The 18038-nt window shown below is 53.3% G+C and overlaps 7 protein-coding genes across 7 annotated transcripts; 4 read left to right on the forward strand and 3 right to left on the reverse strand.

Moving 5' to 3' along the window:
* Window positions 1–499: 499 nt before the first annotated feature.
* ColSpa_10252 (uncharacterized protein) lies at window positions 500–1093 on the forward strand (the record flags this gene model as incomplete). Its single annotated transcript, XM_049276464.1, has 1 exon — window positions 500–1093. The coding sequence occupies one exon, from the start codon at window positions 500–502 to the stop codon at window positions 1091–1093; it is 594 nt and encodes a 197-aa protein (XP_049132421.1).
* A 1379-nt stretch (window positions 1094–2472) lies between these two features.
* ColSpa_10253 (uncharacterized protein) lies at window positions 2473–3262 on the forward strand (the record flags this gene model as incomplete). Its single annotated transcript, XM_049276465.1, has 3 exons — window positions 2473–2592; window positions 2671–3125; window positions 3178–3262. The coding sequence occupies 3 exons, from the start codon at window positions 2473–2475 to the stop codon at window positions 3260–3262; spliced, it is 660 nt and encodes a 219-aa protein (XP_049132422.1).
* Window positions 3263–3537: 275 nt separating this feature from the next.
* On the reverse strand, window positions 3538–5533 carry ColSpa_10254 (sucrose non-fermenting protein kinase 1; the record flags this gene model as incomplete). Its single annotated transcript, XM_049276466.1, has 7 exons — window positions 3538–3672; window positions 3725–4064; window positions 4121–4232; window positions 4289–4593; window positions 4661–4847; window positions 4896–5180; window positions 5251–5533. The coding sequence occupies 7 exons, from the start codon at window positions 5531–5533 to the stop codon at window positions 3538–3540; spliced, it is 1647 nt and encodes a 548-aa protein (XP_049132423.1).
* A 680-nt stretch (window positions 5534–6213) lies between these two features.
* Window positions 6214–8178, forward strand: ColSpa_10255 (putative transporter; the record flags this gene model as incomplete). Its single annotated transcript, XM_049276467.1, has 9 exons — window positions 6214–6332; window positions 6398–6553; window positions 6653–7007; window positions 7063–7190; window positions 7249–7378; window positions 7443–7539; window positions 7599–7868; window positions 7920–8004; window positions 8061–8178. The coding sequence occupies 9 exons, from the start codon at window positions 6214–6216 to the stop codon at window positions 8176–8178; spliced, it is 1458 nt and encodes a 485-aa protein (XP_049132424.1).
* Window positions 8179–10384: 2206 nt separating this feature from the next.
* Window positions 10385–11346, reverse strand: ColSpa_10256 (dol-P-Man:Man(5)GlcNAc(2)-PP-Dol alpha-1,3-mannosyltransferase; the record flags this gene model as incomplete). The annotated part of the gene is made up of 2 exons (XM_049276468.1): window positions 10385–11077; window positions 11188–11346. The coding sequence occupies 2 exons, from the start codon at window positions 11344–11346 to the stop codon at window positions 10385–10387; spliced, it is 852 nt and encodes a 283-aa protein (XP_049132425.1).
* A 496-nt stretch (window positions 11347–11842) lies between these two features.
* Window positions 11843–13270, forward strand: ColSpa_10257 (mitochondrial dicarboxylate transporter; the record flags this gene model as incomplete). Its single annotated transcript, XM_049276469.1, has 7 exons — window positions 11843–11883; window positions 12124–12191; window positions 12239–12438; window positions 12497–12656; window positions 12798–12979; window positions 13033–13121; window positions 13177–13270. The coding sequence occupies 7 exons, from the start codon at window positions 11843–11845 to the stop codon at window positions 13268–13270; spliced, it is 834 nt and encodes a 277-aa protein (XP_049132426.1).
* A 36-nt stretch (window positions 13271–13306) lies between these two features.
* ColSpa_10258 (satratoxin biosynthesis SC3 cluster transcription factor SAT20) lies at window positions 13307–15206 on the reverse strand (the record flags this gene model as incomplete). Its single annotated transcript, XM_049276470.1, has 2 exons — window positions 13307–14849; window positions 14908–15206. The coding sequence occupies 2 exons, from the start codon at window positions 15204–15206 to the stop codon at window positions 13307–13309; spliced, it is 1842 nt and encodes a 613-aa protein (XP_049132427.1).
* Between the last annotated feature and the right edge of the window lie 2832 nt (window positions 15207–18038).

Below are 18038 nucleotides of genomic sequence, written 5' to 3' on the forward strand. Positions count from 1 at the left end.
CCTCATCAGAGCCAGCGAAAAGGGCTATACCCTGATGGTACAATACTTACTCGATGCCGGTTGTAGCGTTGATGCGAAGAACAATCTCGGCCTCACAGCCCTGCACCGTGCTGCCGGGATGACAGGTGAAAGCTCTACGGAGATAATAAAATTACTGTTGCGGGCAGGAGCGTCACCGACGGCTGTCGATCCACATGGTCGTTCTGTTCTCCACTATCTTCTGGGAAGAGGTGTTAACAGAGATATCTTTAAAGAGAATCTGCGAATGCTTTTGGAAGCAGGTGCTGACTTAGAAGGACGCAACTATCTTGGATGGACGCCGCTGGAGGAAGCAATTCTACATCAGGAACAAGTTTGTCTTCAATACCTCATGGAAGCAGGCGCCAGAACAACACCTTCGAGTACTCTGGGCACTATTCTACATATGGCAGTGCATTGTGCGGATCATGGCATACTTTCATTTTTGGACAGCTTATCACTTTCCGAAATAAACACGGACATGGTCAATTGGGCAGGAAATACAGCATGGGATGAATTCATCTGGGTCTCTTACGCCAAGGGCTGGAAGCTGTCAGGTCTTCTAAGGCCGACAGCAGAAGAAAAGGAGGCATTCGTACGATTGTATATTGGGGTGAGAAACAGGAATCTGGAGAATGAAGTCGAAACCCTGCAGCGAATTCGTCAATATTTATTGCACGAGGATCAACGAGGGGCCGCAGCTGCGCTGGCCCCTCTGATCAAACAGAAGATGGAATGGGAACGATGGGATCTGGTACACACCTACAAGACGGTTGGGCTACAGATCCGAGAAGCGATGTGGGATGCAGCAATAGAGTCGGTGGACGAAAAAAGTGAGGTTTTACGGGAGGAGATGGGCAAGTCTCCATGGCAACACTCTTCTCGTTGGGATTGGTTACTCCACGACTACCCAGAAGAGACTGCGTCCGAGTCGGAGAATGGGTACGAAACAACCATAGGCTATTCTGAAGAAGAATACGAAGGAGAAGATGACGAAGATGAAGAAGAGGATGAGGAGGAGGAGTGGCAACTGTTCACAATTGAAGAGGAAGTTAACAGGCAGGGCCAAAATTAGAATGTATATGACAAACTACAGGGTTGAGTTAAAGCAAACAAGTGGTGTTTGATTATCTTAAGAATACATACAGAGACAAAAAGAAGAGTTTTGCAACTCTTTTTGAGCTGGTCTAGGATGGCAACGGGCTTTTGAGTGAAGGCTAGAGGAACTATGGAAAAATGGATGAAAAGTCAGACTTTCGTGGGTTGGCTGGGAATGAAGCGGAAGCTTATGGATACAATCACAACTTACAACACTACTCAACTCCTGAGCACATAAATAAAAGACGGAGCAACCAGCTGGCCGACTTGCAAAACCAAACAAAGGCAAATTTGACAGAGCCGTAATCGCAGGGTAATGGCGGGTCAACCAGACGAATGATACGGCAAAACTAGGCGCTTTAGCAAAGGAGACCTCATGGAATATTGGGTTTCGCGGAGTAGCCCTGCCGCTGCTTTCGGACGTCCCTGATTATCGGAGTTCTGTCCCTCCCGTTGCGCGTTGAAGCCCGGACTGGCTCGGCCAATCGGCCCCACTGGCGCCGCGACCGGAGACGCCGAAGTCAGCTGCGGCCAGCTCCCCACTTTTGAGCACCGATTCCCTGCACCTGGATTACCCCAGGGATCCGGGTCGTGGCCACTGAGGCCGGGGCACGCAAGGGCTACAGTAGCTTGATGCGACAGAACGGTGGCAGTGGCGACCTGGAGAGTTCGTCCGATCCTATGGGGGCTTAGCAGATCGTTCCGAAACACTTCCATCAGGACCGTTGACTTGAACCTAGCCAAGAATCCATTGGGAACGTGTACGTCGTACCGCCAACAAAGAGTTCATTTGCAGCATGCAAGCAAACAAGAGATGTCTAGTTTCCCGGGATAGAGACTCGTTGAACACAATGCCCTTGCCATTCGCCGCATCGGACCCGAGGAGCCGAATGCGAAAGGCGACTAATGGCGTCGCGTCATTGGTGGCTTGTTCCCCTCAGCTCCCGGTCTGTGGCTTGCTGACCCAGCAGGGCTGACAAGCTCACAAGGCACCCCGCGCAGTGACTGCGCCACGGTGAGAGTGACGAGTAGAGGTAGCTGAGCCGAGGGGCGCGGCAGGGCGCTCGCTGCTGTGCGCGGTGTGGATGTGGTGGATGTGACGGCGGGGAGATCCAATCCCCGTTAGGCGCGCTGCATGCATGTCGTGCCCCTCCTTGGCAATTTCCGCAAGCTCCGTTTCTGCTGCGTCTGACGGATAGCGTGAGCGCTCATGTCTGACGGCCTTTTAAGCTCCAGCTATCCCCTCTTCTTCAGCTGCGGTTCGTTTCATTTATCTGTCTGTCCGATCGATACAACGTTGTGTTATACATTCTCCAACATCTATCACAGTCTAATTCGACAACTTCCCTAGCCAACATGTCTGCGAACGATTACTACGGAGGTGGCGGCAGCGGCCACGGGCACAACCAGGGTCACGGCCAACATGGTTACAACCAGGGCGGAGGCTACGCACCTCAGCAGCCCAGTTATGCACAGGTACGCAAAGCCAGCCTTCGCAACTGTTGCAACAGCCAGGCCATCGCCATTATTCGGTCATACTGACGTCTCCAAAAGGGCCAACAGCAGCACGGTGGCTATCCCCCTCAGTCGCATTCCCCGTACCAGCAGGGAGGCGGCTACAACGCCCCTCCACAGCACGGATACGGCGGACCCCAGCAGCCAACATACGCTCAGGGCGGCTCGCAACATCAGCAGAGCTACGGCCACGACAACCGAGGCAGCTCTCCCTACCCTCCCCAGCAGCAGTACAACCAGCCCGGTCATGCGCCTCCCCACGGCGGACAGCCTCAGTACGGTGGCCAACCTCAGTACGGCGGCCAGCCTCAATACGGTGCGCCCGGTGGTCCCGGCGGCCCGGGTCAGGATGAGCGCGGTCTCGGTGCGACATTAGTCGGTGGCGGCGCTGCCGGATGGGCGGCACACAAGGCCGGTGGCGGTCTCCTCGGCACACTCGGCGGTGCGATTGCAGGAGCAGTTGGCGCGAACATGTTGGAGAACAAGTTTGAAAAGTGAGTTTTCTTCATCACGGTGATATCCGGACCAAGACTGACAAGAACGCAGGAAGCACAAGAAGGATAAGAAGCACAAGAAGGACAAGCACCGCAAGCGCAGCGGAAGCAGCAGCTCGAGCTCAAGCAGCGACTAAGAGTCTGACTGCACTATTGAGAACCTCGACCTGATATTAAATTAAACCCCTTCTGGTGCCCAATTTGGATGATACCCCGATTCAATCTCTGTCAAGCGCACCGGAAGAACGACTGCCGACGACTGCTTGGATGTTTTACGAACTGCATAAATAGAAATTAATGTCACTTGGTATGAATAAAAAAATCGTTTGAATAAGGCTCTCACGGATTGAAATTATCGTGTCGCATTACTTCTTCTATGGTATCTCTCACAAACACATGATATACAGTGATCTTACTCCATCTGCTTCAGGTCTTTGGCAACCTCGAACGTCGCGTCCGTCTTCGCGCGCACTTCCTCGACATCGACGCCGGGTGCGACCTCAGTCAACGTTAAGCCGCCGTTCTTGCGGTCAACTTGGAACACACACTGTGGCCGGCATTAGCAACACGTCCCTAACAACGTTTGGGGCGCAACTTACCAAGTCGGTGATGATGGTGCTGACGACGCGAGCGCCCGTCAGAGGCAGGCTGCAATCCTGCACGACCTTGGAGGAGCCGTCCTTGGCGACGTGCTCCGTCGCGACGACGATCTTGGTGTTGTCCGGGTTCGACACCAGGTCCATGGCGCCGCCCATGCCCTTGAACACCTTTCCGGGGATCATGTAGTTGGCCAGGTCGCCCGTGGCGCTGACCTGCAGCGCGCCGAGGATCGAGACGTCGACGTGGCCGCCGCGGATCATGCCAAAGGACTCGGTGCTGTCGAACGTGGAGGCGCCCGGGACGAGAGTCACGGTTTCCTTGCCGGCGTTGACGATGTCACTGTGGGAATGGGCTCTTAGTTGCTGGCCGACCGGTGTGGATGAGGATGTACTTACGCGTCAACTTCGTCCTTCGTCGGGTAAGGACCCATGCCCAAAATACCGTTCTCGGACTGGATCCAGACTTTACGCTCAGCAGGCAGGAAAGAGGGGGCCAGCGTTGGTATTCCTACGACTGTTAGAATATCTCCTTTCTCTTCACGCCGTTGCACTCGAGCAACTCACCAACACCGAGGTTCACATAGAACCCCTCTTTCAGCTCCTTTGCCGCACGCCTCGCAATGCGATCGCGGCGCTCCTGCGCGCTGTTCTTGGGCTTGGAGGCGTCCTCGCCGTCGGCTCCCTCCGATCTCGTCTTGAGGATCTCAATGTTCTTCTCGGCGGTGGAGGGGACGATGCGGTCGACGAAGATGCCGGGCAGGTCCACGTCGTTGGGGTCGATGGCACCAGCCTCGACAATGTTCTCCGCTTCGACAATGGTGACGGTGGCAGCCTTGGCCATAATGGGTCCGAAGGCCTTGGTGGTGTATCTGCGTTGAGCCGAGTTAGCGCGGTTCCGCAGTCAAAAGCAGTCAGACACGGAGGGTTCGGACGCACCTGAAGACACAGTTGCCGGCGGTGTCGACCTTCCATGCTCTCAGGATGGCAACGTCTCCGGTCAAGGCGGTTTCCATGAGATACGTCTTGCCGTTGAACTCTCTCGATTCTCTTTTGCGACCGCGCTCCTTCACCGCGCCGGAAGCGTCCAACCGTACGGGAATGTCACCGCTTTGCACCAACGAGTCTACAACAGTTAACGTGGCCCAATACTGCTTTGGATGATGTCACCTACGAGCTCCAGTGGGCGTAAAGAAGGCGGGAATGCCGGCGCCACCGGCGCGGATCCTCTCAGCGAGTGTTCCCTGCGGGCACAGCTCGATGGCGATCTCTCCCGTCAGGTACTTCTTTTCGAGAGCCTTGTTATTTCCGAGAAACGAAAGAATCAAACGATTCACCTGGCCGGCCTTGGTGAGGGTAGCCAGACCACCCTTGCCTTCTTGGCCGGCATTGTTTGACACTGCAGTCAGCGAGTGCAAGTTCTCGGGGCCTCTACGGTTGAGTGCACCAATGATCGTGTCTGTAAGAGACCATGTTAGTCAATTTCGATTCGCGCCAAAACCAGTCTCCCTGGGCTGCTCAGTGTTTACCTGCAACACCACAAAGTCCGAAGCCAGAACTCAAGATGGTTGATCCGCTCTTGATGTCGGCGACAGCCTCGTCCGCAGATGCGTACAGCTTCGATCCTCCCCTCTTTACGGCCGGCGCCTTCTGAGACCTGCGAATTGGCGTTGTGGTGATGCCGCGACAGCTTGCGACGCCGAGAACCTTTGCGCGGGGGAACCGTTGCGGTTGCGCGCAGACTGCAGGCAAAGCTGTGAAGGATGCCCGAATAAGCACCCGCGGGCGCAATTGGCGAGTAACTGAAGACATGTTCTACTTTGAAATTGTCACAAATCACAACCAAAGTGTTGAGCTCCTGCGACAAGGTCTGGGAACAGATAAGAACGAAGAAGATGAACACGAATCCGATTGTCAGTGACACCTTCGACTTCGGGTTAGGTGGGCGCGACGCATCTTTTCAACGGGTTTGTGGGCGGGCCTCATCGGTGGTTCTTTTGCACGCCGACGACATGATGACTGCGAACCAGCATGAACCCAGGTCCATTCTTCAAGAGGGTCACCTGGGTCCGTTCTCTGACGTCTTTGTAGGTACGGATGGCGGGGCACCGGGACTTGCGGGAACTAGGACGTTTTGTTGCAGTAGTTCTCGGCGGCCAGAACTGGACTCCGAACCAGCTTCCCGCCCCCAGGTTGACACACGGTAGACACCGGCCTCTCATTGGTGCGGACGGCTAGCGGCCAGCTTTGGTTGGGCAATCTGGGGATGGTGTAAGATACCACCCGCAGGCGACTCAAGCAACCCCGCAGATTTGGGGTCCGGGGAAGACGGGCTTCAAAACGGGAGAGGAACCCCCAAGTTTTTGCCTATGCTTGGCTCATTTCGACGAAAGGTCTCGTTGTTCTTGGTTGTAGTAGTCTTGCTTGTCACGCTGTCGCTTTGACAGAGTTCTTCTTGAGGTAGAAAGTGCCCAACTTGGTTCGAGCCCGCCATGACGACGAAAGACTTCGACATGGACCCCAAAGCCGAGCACGATGAGAATGAGTTGGCTGCTGACGTGGAGCGTCAGCGCCATCTCACAAAGACCCTGTTGTTCAAGGTCGACACCAGGTAAGCTCACATGAAGCCATTGATGATACTTTGGAGTGAGGGCACTAACACGACATGATTGACAGGGTCCTACCTCTGCTCGCACTCCTCTTTCTCTGTTCATTCCTCGACCGAACCAACGTCGGCAATGCAAAGATCATTGGCCTGGAGGAGGATCTTGGCATCGACAACAGCCAATACAACCAGGGCTTGGCCGTTTTCTATGCAACATACATCGCCAGGTACCATCCTCTTCAGCTGATCTTCAGCCTTTCAAGACCCCCCAAGGCCCATCATCCCATGTGTTTACCCCACACGTCCGGTCGCTAATGCACGCCCAGCGAGTTGCCAAGCAACCTCGTCCTGAAAAAGGTCTCACCCAGAATCTGGCTCCCGTTCCTCACTTGCGCGTGGGGCATCGTTACCATGTGCCTCGGCTTTGTCCGCAGCTACGGCAGCTTCGTCGCCGTTCGTGCGATCCTTGGCATGTGCGAGGGTGGACTGCTGCCGGGCATGGTGCTCTACCTCTCTGGGCTCTATACCCGCGGAGAGCTGGCGCTCCGGATCGGCATCTTTTACACGGCTGCATCCCTCTCCGGTGCGTTTGGAGGCCTTCTTGCGAGAGGTTTGTCGGCCATTGGCCCCAAGGGTGGCCTTGAGGGATGGAGATGGATCTTCATCATTGAGGGTCTCATCGTGAGTTTCTGTTGTTCAGATGCTCTGCCGTCAAGTTTCTGACATACTGTCGTAGACCGTCGTTTGCGGAATTATTGCCGCTATTGGTTTGCCCAACAACTTGGCGACCGCCAAGATACTGACCCCCGAAGAGCGCGAGTGGGCGTCGCTCAGACTCCAAACCAATATCGAGGGTCGATTCAAGTACGAATATCTCATTGAGCCACAGCGTATGAAAACAAGAGGCTGACACACTTGACAGTTCTGCTAGTGAAAGAGAGGAGAGATTCCGCTGGTCAGAAGTCGGGCGCGGCGTTCTCAACGTTCAAGTATGGCTCAGTGCGACCGCGTATTTTGCGATTCTGTCTGGCCTGTACTCTTTTGGTCTTTTCGTAAGTCTTGGTTGCCATGGATGCGTGCAGCCGAACACTGTTGGCTGACAGCACCACCTTAAAGCTCCCAACTATCATCAACGACATGCACATCGCATCCAACTCCAACCAGGTCCAGCTGTGGTCCGTTGTCCCATATGCCGTCGCAACCCCTGTCACAGGTAAGCACTCAATCACCAAGGCCCTATCGTGGCGTGACCCATCTAATACGACGAACAAGTTCTCGTGGCCTTCCTGTCGGATCGTCTTCGCCTTCGCGGTCTCCTCATGCTTTGCGTTCTTCCCATCTCCATAATTGGTTACGCTGTCATCGCCAACGTCACAGCGCCGCAAACGAGGTTCGCCATGACTTGCCTCATGGCCATCGGCATGTACAGCGCTGTTCCTTGCGTCTTGGTCTGGAACTCCAACAACTCGGCCGGCCACTACAAGCGAGCTACGACCTCTGCGCTGCAGCTTGCCATCGCCAACTGCGGAGGGTTCGTCGCGAGTAAGTCAAAGGCCTCATCCAGAAGAAAGCTTTCGCTAAACTGTGTCGCAGCCTTTATCTATCCCAGCAATGAAGGCCCATTTTACCACAAGGGCCACACTGTCATCTTGGGTTTGCTGTGTTATGCATGGGTAGCGTATGTCAACCATCACTAATGATCTAGCTCCCGCGTGCTGACATTTATGACAATAGAACTCTTCTGAATGTCCTCTGGTGCGCCAAGATCAACCGTGACAAGGCGGCAGGGAAGTACGATGAGTATGAGGGTACGGGCGATGATCGAGAGCCCGGTTTCAAGATGGTATTGTAAGCACCTAGCTGGGATCTACACGAATAGCAAATTATTAAAGAAAACGATGGATATGATGGATATGTTGAAGAGAGATGGTAGTGTCTCCTTTTCTCTCTCGTTCTGTTTGCAGGGATTCTTGGTTTCGGGTCGCGACTTGGAGGGTTTTCTTTTATTCCACGTAGACCTCCTTTTACGTCAAACTTCCATGTACATTGGCACTGAATCGGGCGGCGGCCAGGGACCACCGAGGGGTCCCTGGAGCGAGGGCTAGGGATCGCTGACAGGGCAACTGGGCTGCACTCATCGGATGGGACATCATTACACCGCCTTGATTGATTGATTGATTGATTGATTGATTTGTTCCTACACGGTTATGATGCCGCTTTTTATGCCAGCAGCTGACTTTTGCCCGCAACTGCGCCCAGTTGCAAAACCCTATATACGGGTAACTCTGTGATACCAACAATGACTTATAGCTGCATCCTCTAAGACGCGATCATCAGTATACGGTTTGATAAGACTAGTAATATTTCGAATATCAGCTTTACCACTCTTTTCAATAGACGTCCTACTGTGAGATTGACTTACCTAGAAATACTTTTGACAAGTTGAGGTGGTGCTACAAACCAGATTGTCACAATAGTCGTCCGAGTCGTCGCATGTGCCTCCTTCCTTTGTGCACTTGTCCTTATTCTTCTTCGTGCATGAGCTCTTCTTACACTTGGAGCCGGAGCCGGAATTTTTGCGGCCTAGAAGGAGGTCCATGGCGTCGCGGCTTCAACGTTAGCGGCTATATCCACAGAGTGAGGAACAGCGCTAACGGCAGTAGCCAAGTCGAAAAACAAGGCAGTAGTAAGATAGAACCGCATTGTTAGTATTATGAATAGGCCGGATACGTGTAAAACGTAGTACCTAAGTAAAAGTCGGTTGAGGTGCAGTTGGTCAAGGTGTTTTAAGGTTGAATGTCGAAATCATACTAAAAAGTAAAGAAGTAGGAGTCTATACACACAAGAGCTTTTATACACACTATTCCTCTGACTCTGTTTTACTAAATTCTAATTTTCGGTCAAATTATATGAATAAGTTTATTTGAGTTCTAAAACTCATTTCTACAAAGTTAGGTTCTCCTGGCGCAGATCACTTAGGGTAGGAGTCTATCACCTTGTATCATTAATGCATGGAGATAGTCTGCAGTTCATCTCGGTTCTTCCGCTAATAACCTTTCGGTCACATAACAACAGCAGCAGCTTACGTCAACATTGTTAAGGATTTGCCATATACGACTTTACCATGCTCTCAATGAGCACGATGTCACCGTCGGTAGTAAGCCCTACAGTGTATTGGTATGTCACTCAAGACGACGCCGTAAATTGCCGGCAGAAATTAGCGCCTTATATCTCGTTACATAGTACATCAACTCTTACTGACCAAAAATAGCAGCTCACCGGGTGTGGGCACTCAAATAATCCCGGGACGTCGATGACTGTCAGAGTGTTTTTGCTCTTCACATAGTGTCAGCCTATAAATAGAAAGAGAGAGAGATAGGCATCGAACAGCGTCAGGGCCGCTGATCTCGATCTTGAGGATATCCTGACTGAACACCCCAAGACCAACATCGTCGTCAGCTGCACTCATGCGGATGCCCATTGCCACATTGGCCTGGAATGAAGTTATCAGTGAGGAGAGAACTCAGCTGGCGGGGTTGAACAAAAGCAACGTCTCTGAGAATCTTGGTGAGGTCTTCATCGTAAAGGTTTGACAAGTGGCGCTTGAGTTGAAGAAGCTTGGCCTTATCTGTTTACTGTGCAAGCAACCTCATCACCCTGCTCGCGCGATCCTAGGGCGACTGGTGATCTGGACTTACCTGATACTCAGAGTGGCAGATTCCATTGCAATGAAACCATGTCCACAATGCCCAAAATTTCCCAGTCACCATCGCCAGTCTTCTGGTTCAAAGACTAGTGCTTTCTTGTAACTATCACATCATTGACGCTGCTTACTTGTGATTGAACGCATGCAATTAACCTCAACGAAGCAAAAACGACCAAAACGGAGACAGTACCATCTGAGTGCTGTGTCAAGTAAAGCAGCACTTCGTGGAGCAGCAGGAATAAGAACACTCGTCATATAGTGTATTTTACAACAACACGCCTTGGGTGACCCGGTTCTGAGCCCCGGTATTTACATTTCCTCCAGAGACGACAAGTACAACTCCTTCACTTCACTACAACTTTGACTCGCGTGCAGGTGCAAAGTTGGACCGCGATGCCCCGCCAATCGCCTCCGTGATGGTGTCGACCGACTTCAGGATCCACTCGCTGCCCTCGTCGCTCGCCAGCCACTGTGCGCCCTTGATGTCCTCCTGGTTATCAGCCTTGAACGTGCCATCCTCCAGGCCTTTCCTCAATCCGAAGACGTGCGATAGTACTTGTGGGCCGACGCCCGTTTGCGCTCTCAAACAAGAGATAGCGACGATGGACGTCAGCACTCTTCCTACGCTCGCCAGGCCCCCGCGCTCCTTGGGGTCCGATAACAACCCCGCGTAGTGGCTATTCAGGATGTGCACCGGCAGGTCGGGGTGCGACTGCGCCAGCTTCTCGTACAGCTTAACCTCGAAAGGCGCGTAGATCGAGTCCCAGAGCGCCTGACCGCGCGCGGTGATCTCGCCAATGTTCTGCGCGTTCGGTGCGCGCGTCGGCTTCGTCTCCAACTGAGCGGTCACCTCCTTGGGGAGGCCGGCGTAAAATGCGTTAAGGCAGTTGATGGTGCGCGGGATGCCGTTGAAGCTGATGCACTTGAGGCCGATCTCGCGGATGAACTCGGCCGTTTCGCGCTTGTCTGGACGGCCGGATGAAGATGCGACACTGTAGAGAGACTCGAGGGAGTCGGGAGAGTTTAGGGTGAACGTTGCTGCGGCCTGTGGCACGAGGCGTTAGTCACGGTTGCGCGAGGTGTTGTGGCGTCAACTCAATTCGAGTCAATCGGGCTCTACAATGGTGAGGAAGCTGGGCGCAAAAGGTTGCTTACCGAGATGGCCAGCCATGGCTTTGTACCAACGTTCTTTAATGTCGCATCGCGAGCGATCGACTGGTAAACGTCGCGGATGTGCGATGGCGCAGCGGTCTGGCCGGGACGCGCAAAGGGCGCATTGATGAGAGTCTTCAGCGACGGTGAGAGTTTCGACATGTTGTCCTCGGGTTTGTGATTACTACTGGACTTCTTCTGGTTCAATTGCTCCTCTGAAGGCGCGTCATCCATCGGAACAAGACCTGGTCACTTGAGTGGGATGCGGAAGTGGTTTTGTTTCCCCAATGGAAAGGGATCGGAGGGGTTCCGCAGTCGGAACACAGAAGAAGAGCCCCGTGCGAGGTCCTCGGAGTCAAAAAGAAGTGCCGACATGGTGAGTTCCATGTGACATCAGCGTGGGGAATCCTGGCTCGACTGCTCATCATTGCGCCGACCTGCCGAGTGCGCGGCGGGACTACTTTTAGAGGCCGAGGGATTGTGCGATATGCCTGAGGGACGGCGCGTATCACCGGTTCGGGGATGGATAAGGGGAGCAAGGGGGTCGATGAACGCAAAACAGCATTATTTATCAAAAGAGCACGTCCGCGGATCGTATTTCTCGAAACGGATTCTGAGGCTGCTTTTTGGACTCTTGTCGCAAATACCCACACTCAACATGGCTGGCGGTAACAAGCAAAAGGAACCTTTCTGGCTCGGGTATGTAGTAACGTCAAGCATTGTACACTGTGGCGCGCCTGTCGACTGACTTGTTGGCTGCAGAGGTGCCGCAGCATCAATGGCCGTCTGTTTTAGTAAGCTTCATGCTAGAGATCGGCCAAGTCTTAATGTTTGCCCACGATACTGACCACACAATGATAGCGCATCCACTGGATCAGACAAAATAGTATGTAAATCTTGCCCCTAGAACAAAAAGGAAACGATTACTGACCATCACAGTCGGATGCAGGTTTTAAAATCACGAGAGTCCATGTTTCGGGCCATGTACCGTTTCGCGGCACGAGACGGTATGCATATTCCGACATGTATGACGATCTTCCACTGACCCAAACAGGCTTTTTCTCCCTTTGGTCGGGGCTTTCGGCATCCATCTTTCGACAAACGACCTACTCCACTGCAAGATTCGGTCTCTATAACTACTTTGCGCAACAAGCTAAACAATGGACCGGCAAAGATAAGTTGACGACAGCGATGACGATATCATGCGCTGGGCTGGCGGGAGGTATGGCCGGGCTAGTGGGGAACCCTGCCGAGGTGAGTAATTGCTGGATACGTCCTCCTCTGCCGGCATGAGCTGACGAATTCTATCTAGGTTGTCCTCGTCCGAATGTGCGCCGATGGAGCTAAGAACGTCGGTGAACGTTTCGCGTACGCCAATGCGATCGAGGGGCTTTACAGAATAGGAAGGGAAGAAGGAATGGGCGCGTTCACTAGAGGCATCTCTGCCAACGTTGTTCGCAGCGTACTCATGAGTAAGTCGACAAATCTTGGAAAGGCCTGACACGTTCCAATTGAGGCTAACTGATAATGACAGATGTGGGACAAATCGCCACGTGAGTGCCAAAGGAGTGGACGACCACCAAGAGCGGTCTGAAGAAACAAGGAAGCTAAAGCACGAAACAGATACTCGACGGCAAAACGGATCCTCTTGCAAAAGACTGATATGAAAGACGATATCAAAACGCACGCCGTGGCCTCCCTCTTCGCCGGAACTGCAGCGACGACAGCCTGCGCGCCGGCCGATGTCCTGAAGAGCAGAATCCAGAGTGCCGCCGCGGGCGGCCCAGGGGCAAACGTGAGTAGTGACACAACCCACGTCCCAGGATTTGGCTATTAATGGTGCTGTAGTCTTTGCTTCGTATTGTGCAAAACGGTCTTCGCGAGGAGGGAGCGATATTTCTTATGAAGGGCTGGACCCCGGCGTGGTTGAGACTGACGTAAGCTGTGCTGAATAATGAGAATAACAATGTTGCTAATCTTTGCATACTGCAGGCCAAATACTGTCCTGACTTTTGTGTTTATGGAGCAGCTGCGACAACTGACCCAGTGGCAGTTCGCCGCTCCGGTTGAGACCATGAAGGCTTGATGTGTCTGTGCCTCCGAGGTAGGCATATCTCAACCGTCAAAACCCAAATTCTGTTAGATTAGGCCAGCTCAGCCAGTCAAAGTTATTCATATCCTCCCAGGACAAGCCTGCGAAGGAGGGGTCAAATTCATTACCGGGCTGATTAAGGACCTCGGCAATCTGGTCGTCGGACATGCTGGAGAATTGTAGGGTCTCGGGCCACAGTTGCGACTCCACGTAAGGTGGCTGTGATACCGGTGGTCCCATCGAGTTGATGGGAGGGGATGCTGCAACGGCCGAGGAGGGCGTCCCGAGTTGGCCGCTGCGAGGGACGGTCTGGTCGGGATGCATGTTCGCTTGAGGCTGCCCATCCGTAGCGGTGGCCGCCTTCTTGACGATGTGTCTTAGGTATTTCCCATATAGGGTCGACAGCCCATTCCTGTGCTTCGTAGCAGATCCAATACGTTCCAAGACATCCGCCGTTTCCTCAATGAGATTCCGAATGCTGGGTGCCAGATTCGAGCTTCCTGTGGCGTAGGCGCTCAGCGTCAGCGCGAAGCAGGCTGCAAACGAAACCATGATGGTAGTGTTATTGGGGATTGACTGGAGTTGCGACTCTCCTTGTATCACTGCGCGCATGACCGTCACAGCAGAGGAGAGTCCGGCAGTGCGGAAAAACTGTCGCACCTCCATTGGCGCTGTTGGGTGGTTGATGACGCCGCCGTAGGTTGAAAGTCGTGTGTGCGTGACGAGTATCTCAACGTACGGCGGGAGACGACGTTGGGGGCCTGTGCCAATGGAGAACCCCCACTCGGTAAGCCATTGGTCGAAGAATCTCTCAATGGCGCTTTCGATAGACTGGGCGATCAGCCCGCCATCTGTAGATATTCCTTGCGAGCCGTCGCATAGTGCGCGGACCGTGTTGAGGAGGCTGTCCAAGTCTCGGCGAAGAACAGCCATCGAAACAAGGTGGCCATCCATGGGGTCTGCGATGTTGGATCTGTGCCATTGATCGCAGTCTTTGATGACACGGGTCACAGGCACAGTATAAGGCCGACCGCGGGCCAGCGACATGCCTCGCTCGAGAACGAAGAGAGCAATCCAGCAGCGCTCACGGCGTCGCAGGAGACGCTGGCCGAGGTCAGAGGTATGCTCGATGTGGCTGAAGCCATCCATGGCAAGCGCTGTACGAGGGTCAAGACAGTCTCCGCGTGCTAGAGCAATGTGAGAGCCAGAGCCAAGGACTTCCATGGGTATCAGGAGCTTATGCAGAGACAAGTCAATGGCGATAGTAGCCGCCATATTCACGTACCAGCAAGTCTCGTCATCAGTGCTGTGCCGGCCAGGGAACATCCACGGGACGTTGACCATGAACGCAAGAACAATCTCTACGGACTTGTGCCGCTTGGCGATAACCCTGTGGGCAAGAGTCTTGCAGTGGTTGGACAATCTCTTGGACAAAGCGCCGGCGGATGGGAGAAAGAGGGCGGACGCGGCCATAATGGAGGTGCACAAGAAGGCAGACCGCGAACGGGTGAACGACGGAGTATAGATCTTCGGATCAAGACCCCAGCGGGTGTGAGCGAGCTTGCCATGGAAGCTGAAAAGTGAGTTAAGCGATACGCTCGTTGATGCCTGGCCGGTAGGTTGTCACTTACAAAGCGAAAAGAGATTCTGCTTCTTCCTCAGTCACGAGGCCCATGGCGATGGGATCAATGTCATCGCCGACGTCGAAATTGACGCGGACAGCGGTGAAAAAGGACTGCATCTCAGAGTCCTCGTCGGGCTGCTCGACGTGCTGCTTCTTGCGGCTGGCGCGAGGACCGGGCTGCTTCGGCGAGAGGCCGCTGATGGGCTTCGGCGAAAGCTGCAGGTTCGAGGCGCGTGCCAGCAGCTGGAGCGGGTTCTCGGCATCGTCGATGGCCAAACTCTCTTCATTGTGATGATGTAGACTCATGTACGTGTTGCTGTCTGGGGTGTTGTTCAAGTCATCATCATCGTCAGATGAGAGGTCGGGTTGGTCGGGGCTATCGAAATGCGACGAACCCCGCCTTAAGTGTGAGGAGGCGGTAGTTGACCGAGCAGTTCGAGAGCCCTCCAGGAGTGCCTGGAGATTGCCGATGGCCTTGTCATCTTCGGAGTTCTGCTCGCCGGTTCTTGCTCTCTTGATGGCCTGCTCTATTTGATATAGAGCTTTATCTAGACCCTTTCGCTTGCTATTGTGTGTAACCAATAATCAATATGGCTTCCGAGAGTGTGGGGGTTGTGCTACTGTGTTGGGGGGGTATGTCTCGGTTGTGGGTGCCAAAACCAACAGATCGGACGGCGCGGAGGGGGGGGATGGGTCGCCGTACTTTTTGATGCCCTTCTGCCTTCCAGCATGAAATGTAGGCCGAATGCACTCAGAATCGAGCTGAATGCACCTCTTGCATTTGTTCTCATGCGGAGAATAGTCGCACTTGATCTTACTTCGGCGGCAGACCAGACAGGCGGCCTGCTTTGGACGTAGCAATTGAGGATCCTCCATCCAGGTGAGGGGAAGGTCAGAGGAGCCGGGTGCACTATGGCGATCGCGGTGAAGGGCCCAAGCAAGCGGCAAACGGGGAGTTCAGAACACGCCTTTTGTTATTCTCGACGGTAGTGAGTGACTTTTGGTTACGTCGAGATGAGATCTTAATCCAATATCAGATATGGTCAGTTGACGATACGAACAAGCTGCCCCTAGAGCAGACAGCTCTGCTGAAGATGGAAGTGCTAAAACATTCAGACTCTCGGGTGACGAGATGTCGAATTACTTGAAGGGGCCTGGCGGCAGGGGAAGGTCCCCAGGTATGTGACTCGCGTGAAGCCGGAATCACTGGGGAAAGACGAATGAGGGCACGAATCAGCACTCGGCTACAGACCCGTCTGCCGATTGAAGGAGCTTAGTCATTGCAGACTCACTCTTGGCGGATGATTGAGATTACATAATTCTCTAGGTCACTGAAGCTGGGCATCCATCCTCACCTGTTTCTGCGCTGTGCTACAGTGTCTCTGATACTGATGAGCAGGAGTTCATTCATAGGGCCGGTCAACGCGCGCTTGGTGAACATAAGTTGAGGATTCCCACCGTGTTCTTCTGACAGTCGTCGATTTGGCAATGAGTATCCATGCATACACCAGAAACTTGACCGCAGCGAACCGGTGCGAGTTCAATCGGTTTGAAAAGCCCAAACCCAAAGCCTCCCCAGATGATCGAAAAGTGTCAGTGTCCAGTTGAGCATGCAGTACCGTTACCGGCATGTCTTGCAGCTGAAGTGCATGCGGATGGGACAATACCCGCCTAATCTGGAGGCTGAGTAACGGCCTCAGCCGTTAACCATGAATCTGTGTCTGGCCTCAATCACACACCACTCTAACTGGTATGAAGGCACCAGAGAGGATTAGTATGAAATCCCTTGAAGCCTTGATTTCATAATCATCCCTAAACCACCGACTCCCCTTTCGGAATATGTCTCCACCAGAGAGCAAGCTGCTCCCTCAGCTTACAGTGTTACGCGCTTGTGTTTGGCGCATTTTCTCCCCAAAACTCTCTCTCGCTTCCCGCAACCCTACACATCGCTCGTAAGAAGTTGAAGCCCTAGGCAACGAATCGTACCGGAACCGAGCCCCGCAATGGCCGGCTCGGTGTCCGTAGACCATGTCGTCCTCCGCAACGGCACGCCAAAGGAAGTAGCCCGTGTACTTTAAGCATATCCGTTCTAACACCATTGATTCGGTCGTTGTGACCTTTCACCTTCACGATGCTGCCGTCCAGGGTTCCATTTCACACAGCATCCTCTCCATATGTTTACCAATCGCCAACGATGCGCAGTCGATTATTCAAGGACTTAGGCAATCAGACAGTCTGTCCGAAAGGCACACAACCAATCAGGCGTTCATCAGGCCTTTCCGGCCATTGAAGGTAATGAACCCAGTATGGGATAGGGCTGGTGGCACTTGGGGTGTCGCAGGAGTAATTGCAGCGTCGATGAGATCAAGATGTTGTGCAATGATCTGGCCAAAAGGGCCTCACTCTACGGGTAAAGGTCGGAGAGGCGAATTACATAATTGAGCGCAATAATCAGCATCCTGATCGCCGATGCACCTCAGTCCAAGGACAACACAGATACAAAGCCACTTTTCTGTTACTACAAGCGGATACTGTTAGCTTGCTCAAAGGAAGAGTCGCAGAGCTTGAAGAAACTACGCGGAAGTGGACGAGCAATGTTCGGTCTCACTGCGAACTCACCCAACCTCTTACACAATGAACATTGTAGACTCCATCTTTTCCAATGAAGACCCCAAGAGCATGGAGATTGATGAGGACGCATGCATGCATAGGCTGCCGCCTCCAATTGAATTCAGGAACACTAAGGCGAAAGAAACCTGCTATCTCATCAGTTGATGATCCCAAGACACCGACGGAATGGCATCCGCATCAAGAAGCCACAGGGTTGAGCCTCAGTGATCCCAACAATACCATCCCAGCTACGATTTTGGACTAAAAGCTTTTCGAAAAATGGATGCACGCCAATGATACCCTGTTTTCAGAACCGAACTTTTGGCGGGCCAGCCTGAGCTATAACAAAGCAGCCTTAAGCTGTGGCTGAATCGCCCTGGCCGCAACTGCGTCTGTCTACGTACACACTGCGCCCCACGTTCCGACCACTGGTTCAGACTAAACCCACGTGATGATGATATGCATGGAGTCTGATTTATAATCAACCTCCTCCTGTCTGACATATAATCAATCTTCAGTTTGATCATT

This window comes from Colletotrichum spaethianum (assembly GCF_022836535.1).
Source record: "Colletotrichum spaethianum MAFF 239500 DNA, contig34, whole genome shotgun sequence".
Classification (NCBI taxonomy): Eukaryota; Fungi; Ascomycota; class Sordariomycetes; order Glomerellales; family Glomerellaceae; genus Colletotrichum; species Colletotrichum spaethianum.